General features: G+C 37.3%; 2 protein-coding genes across 2 annotated transcripts; one reads left to right on the top strand and one right to left on the bottom strand.

Moving 5' to 3' along the window:
- The first annotated feature begins 1,374 nt into the window (after window positions 1–1,374).
- Window positions 1,375–2,332, top strand: LOC105155212. Its single transcript, XM_011071082.2, has one exon. It carries the CDS (start codon window positions 1,482–1,484, stop codon window positions 2,097–2,099), a length of 618 nt encoding a protein of 205 aa, XP_011069384.1. The 5' UTR covers window positions 1,375–1,481; the 3' UTR covers window positions 2,100–2,332.
- Window positions 2,333–2,424: 92 nt separating this feature from the next.
- On the bottom strand, window positions 2,425–5,443 carry LOC105155211 (probable LRR receptor-like serine/threonine-protein kinase At1g56140; the record flags this gene model as incomplete). The annotated part of the gene is given in 8 exon segments (XM_011071081.2): window positions 2,425–2,957; window positions 3,187–3,337; window positions 3,445–3,676; window positions 3,755–3,971; window positions 4,259–4,377; window positions 4,562–4,726; window positions 4,821–5,019; window positions 5,124–5,443. Coding segments are annotated over 8 exon segments (1,799 nt in total), but the record flags the coding sequence as incomplete, so codon positions are not given.
- Window positions 5,444–5,452: the final 9 nt, after the last annotated feature.

Here is a 5,452-nt window from a genome sequence, read left to right as displayed (position 1 = left end):
TTAATTTTAATTATATTAATTAAAATATGTTTTAGTTAATTAAGAATATTTTAAATAATTATAATAATTAATTTTTTTTGCTAATTAATAATAATTATTGTAATTAAATATATTTTTAATTAATTAAAAATAATTTTAGATTTAATAATTAACAATTATAAATTATTTGAATTTAAATATAACATAATTTAGTATTTAATATTAAATAAATTTAATATAATTTAATATTTCAATTTAAATTTAATATAGCAAAATTTAATACTTATTTTTAGGATTTGAAATGACAAAAGGAAGACACAAAACAAGCCAAAATGCCCTTTGTATATCATATAGACCCATAGAGGGGTATTTTAGTCCAAATTATCATTAAATACGAACCTAAACTGCAGAAAATGACTACCAAACGCAGCAGACGCGCGTTTCTTCCACTTTCCATTAATTGCTAGCAAAATGGGGGTTTTCTGCTGAATAAAACAAAACAGGAGGGATTTTTTGGCCTATTCTGAAAACAAGGATGGTGTTTTTTACGTACTTTTTAAAACACATGGGGGTTTCATGCATTTTGTCCTTTATAAAATACCAAACTCCTCGTATGCAACCAATATAGAGCTTTTGCCTACACCATCAACCCCAGATCAAGGGCTCAGGGTGGGCACATCAGTGCCAAATGATGTGGCGACACATTAGTATCAATCCCCCAATCGTATTTATGAACGAACCGCATCAATTTGTTAATACATGAGATCAGATGATAGTCGAAAACTCTTATCCATTCTTTAAACTAAAACTCCAGCTAATTACATATTACTTTAAACATTGAATACATATAACACATATACAAACAGACAATAACATCTTAAACATCTTAATTTCTAATGAATTTAGTAAATTTTAGAATATATAAACAGACCCCATGTTAAATCCATTTCTGAACTTAAGAAAGGCATTTTTTACTCATAAATGGCTGTCAACAACACGAATTTTTTATTGTATTGATAATATTTTTAAATTATAGTTATTTTTTTTAATAATGTGTTTATTTATATATTTTATTTTTATTTATAATATATTTTAAAACATAAAAAAATATTTATTATATTTACGAGAGAAGCCGTGAGATAACAGCTAGTTGTTTGAATGTTATGCAAAGTATATATTTTGTCAATCAAATGAAAATCATAAAATAAAAAAATATAAATTGAATCGTAACAGTGGTGGAAATTCAAATCTTAATCTGGATGTATAGCAATATGATTAAAATATCCAATTTTTGGTGTTGACACAACATGCCTTGGTCTAATTTTAAATTAATTATTAAAGTCAGATATTAATATTATCACCGACCCAGAATTCGACCGTTGCAGATTTCAAAACCTAAAGTCGACCGTTGGGGTACAAAAACCGCTCCTCTTCACAGTTTTCCTTAATCTCTTCCCCCCCTCGCTAATATCACTACTTTCTCCACCTTCATCTCAAAATATATGGCCGATCCAGCCGATAACAAATCATCATCATCAATAATGGAGTCGAAGCCTCTGCACCCGCTCCACCAGATCGCCGGAACCCCAACCCACAAGCTCCTCCTCAAGCAATGGCTGAAGGAGGAAGAGCTCATCCTCAACCGGATCTCCCTCAAAGAAACCCAATTGGATTCGACCCGGAAAGAAATCACTCAGCTCTACTCCCTTTTCTTCGTCTTTCACTCCACCGCCCTCCTCCTCCTCTTCAGCGCCGCCTCATATGGAAACGGGCCCCATTTCTGCAGGAAATCATGGATCCCGTCTCTCTGCTCTCTCTTCTGCTCGCTTGGTTTCATATGGGCGATCAGGTACAAGACCGATGTGGAATTTCATCTGGAAAAGATGTTAGAGAGGGAGAAAGAGGACTCCTCGCTGCTGTCTAAGTGCGTGGAGGAGTTGAAGAGGAAGGGAGTGGAGTTTGATTTGCTGAAGGAGGTTGACGCCCTCCGGAGGGCCAAAAGTTTGCGGGTCGAATCCAAGCCTGTCCGGAAATGGTCAGCCCGGGATTTCGTGACCCTGTTTTTCTTTACTGTGTCTTGCTTGGTGTTGGGTCTCACCAGAGTTATATTGTGCAGTTAACGTGTGCTTTGTTTTGGCCATCGTGGAGTCGTCGTCAGAGTTTATTTATTCCTATTGTTTCTTGGACTATGATATCCGGCAGAACATACTGCGATCTGCTATTAGGGTGGTAGCTAGGTCGGAGAAGTTGCAGAACTCTCTGTTCTGCTTTTGCTGAAGAAATCATGGAAATTGTGTTGAATAAACGTTTGTGTAGTAAATTTTAATACTATGGGAATTCGTTTGTTTTTTTCTCTTGTTATTTTTGTTGGTGTGTTACGTTTTATGGTTTCTTGGTTTAATTCTGAATAAAGTTAGGAATATTCTGATAGTATTATGGATGCAGTTTCAAGAATCAATATATCATAGGAGAATAATGGAAACTCTGCTGAGGAAAGCAAAAGCTTTAAATTGTCCAAAGCTTTTCTCACGTACACAAACAAAACAAAGAATGTCTTGCTATACAGAGAGTCCTTGACTCCATCATCTGCCGGAACCAATCCTGTCAGGAAGAATGGGTATTGCAGGATTTTCATGTGAATGAGCGTAATCTGTTGTGGTGGTGGTTCCACTTTTCGAGTTCATATAACTAGTATTAGACTTTGATGTTGAAGTCTCCCCCGTGGCGCTCATCATAAAAGTAGTCACATCACTAAAGTTCCAGTCGGTAAGGTACCCAGGTTTAGAAATAACAGAGGGCACCTCAATGTCTCCGGAGAGCATTGCAACCACACGGGACATTGGGGGCCGTAAAGCTGGGGATGCTTGCGTGCATAAAAGAGCCACATCGATGACCCTTTGCACTGTTTTGGCATCATATTGATGTAAAGTTGGGTCCACCAGCTCCATGTCCCTGTTGTCTTCGTGAAGATTCCAAACCTGAAAAAGCATGTCAAACATTCTTTACAACCAACATAAAAAGGATTAGCTGGACTTTGTTGTTTAATTACTTTCCGACTGCGGACCTCATCAGACCAAATTCAACCAATCATGTCGGAAATTTTTGTGCTAGTCGCTCGCCTTCAGTTGAGTTGGACTATGTAAAATGATATCGGAAGGATTATTTATGTGATTGGTGCGGCACAAGGATTCAAACTAGAACACATACCCATTCAAGAAGATATATCATGTCATCTTCCAAACCCAAGTTCGAATTCGGCCTTCCAGAGATAATCTCCAGGGCTACAACTCCAAAACTGAATGTATCCGCCTTTTCAGTAAGACGTCCAAGCATAGCGTATTCTGGTGCTACATACCCTCTACACGAGCAAAACAATTAAAGAACTCAATTATGCACTCATTAATTCCATCTAATTGAAGTTGAAATTGCTATGAAATGAATCTCAAATTTGTGAATATATCTTACACTGTGCCTGCAATTCGAGTGCTTATATGGGTCATACTGTCATCATATAACTTGGCCAAGCCAAAATCTGAAATTTTGGGTGTGAGATTAGAATCAAGCAGGATGTTGCTGGCTTTCACATCTCTGTGAACAATTCGTACTCGAGATTCCTCATGAAGATAAGCAAGACCTCTAGCTACTCCCAAGCATATGTCGTAACGGGTTGCCCAGTCGAGATATAAGCTTTTACCCTCTGTCCCATCAGAGCAGATCAATTTAATCTATAGTGCAAAAAACTCTTTTATAACATATAGGCATAAAGCCAATTTACCAGCTCCAAATAATAGTTGATCAAGACTCTTGTTCTTGAGATACTCATAAACAAGCAAGCGTTTATCTCCCTCAATGCAGCAACCGTACAGTTTCACAAGGTTACGATGTTGCACAGCAGATATAGTCGCAATCTCTGCCAAAAACTCAGTCTTCCCTTGACGTGATGCCACGGACAATTGTTTAATGGCAACTACTCTTCCATCTTCAAGTGTTCCCTGTAAATCTCAATAAAGTGAATAAATTACTCGTTACACTCTGTTTCATGGGTAAGAAAATAAATACATGATAACCATATCAACTACAGAAGTTCGTAGCAACATGCAGAACTTGTTGATTCATGCAGTAGATATCATGCATTATCTTTTCTCTCCCTATTTTTCATTTAATTTCAATGTGCATATGACAGCCTAATTTTCGATGGATCGTTTCCTGGTCCCATGTTATGTATGTGGGACTTATCGCTTATCATTTTTATAGTCTAAGAACTTGTAATAGCATTTACCTTGTAAACAGGTCCAAATCCTCCCTCGCCTAGCTTATTAGCAACATTAAAGTCATGCGTTGCAGTTTTAAGTTCGGCATAACTGAAGGTGTAAGGTCGCACATCAAACCCTGATAACTCTGCAAATGCACAAACAAATTTCGTAGAGATAATCCTCTCTTGTTTAATAGAATGATACTTCCACAAATTCAGTTGGTTCTCATTGTGGACGCTTTCAGAATGTAATCATAAACCATTAGAAATGTTAGCAAGATATTCTTTAAATGCCTCCGCACAAGAAAACAAATTCATCTCCTTTATTACCTTCATCCTCAAACTTTTTCTGCATTTTTCTTCTCCGAAAGGCATAATATATTGCAGCTAGAGAAAGAAAACTTGCAGCAGCAACTGCAACAGTGATCCCCACAATCAGACCAGTCCGGTTCTTGTTCCCACCAGGAAGATTCCCTGAGACAGAAGGTCTGAAATCTGCCAAAATACTTAGTGGTCAGTACTGGCATTGGATTTGAGAAAACAAACTCACAAAACTTCTTGGATCCATTCTGTCTGAATTTGCACATACCTGGAGTTGCACTTATTGCTGAAATTAAAGGTCCATATGTACCAGAGAAAGGTATACAGCAAGTCCCTTTTCCTGCCCAAAAGAAATGGATATCGATATAGTTTTCCGATACCTGAACTTTGAATTCCCTCACAACAGCTCTTAAGAAGGTTCCATTGGCCTCTCTTAGTATGTCAAAGTCTTTCATTACCAGATTACCCTGAAGCAAATAAATGTCTTTCAATTGGTGTCAGTAAATAGAGTCCATTTGAATCACATCTCAAAAGTACATTCACATCAGTAAGTTTCTACTTTAACACAGACCTGGACATAAATATCAAAAACACGCCTTCCAATACTCCTCCAAGTCCGAGTGCCTAGAATTATTGTCTCAGCAAACAGGAGTCTGACAGTGTAATTACCATTCTCCAGGCCCAAGCCATAGTATCTTAATGATCCAGCTGAAATTCGAGCAATTTGGAACAAAGACGAATCCAAGGTATTTGTAAATTGTGATAGAGAGGTGCTTGTATATTGTGGACTGGTACTATCAGCAGGCAGACCAACATTGCTGACTGCCCATCTCCTCGTAGGGGTCACATAATGTGTTGCTGGACCAAGAGTCTCATTATCCCTCTCATATATGATCTGAT

The sequence above is a fragment of the Sesamum indicum genome, unplaced genomic scaffold, assembly GCF_000512975.1.
Source record: "Sesamum indicum cultivar Zhongzhi No. 13 unplaced genomic scaffold, S_indicum_v1.0 C00660, whole genome shotgun sequence".
Taxonomy (NCBI): domain Eukaryota; kingdom Viridiplantae; phylum Streptophyta; class Magnoliopsida; order Lamiales; family Pedaliaceae; genus Sesamum; species Sesamum indicum.
The sequence above is the reverse complement of the archived record's forward strand: the minus strand, read 5'-3'. Positions and strand labels throughout refer to the sequence as shown.

Coding starts and splice junctions, on each gene's coding strand:
- LOC105155212 (XM_011071082.2), top strand. CDS start 1,482: ATGGCCGATCCAGCCGATAACAAATCATCATCATCAATAATGGAGTCG.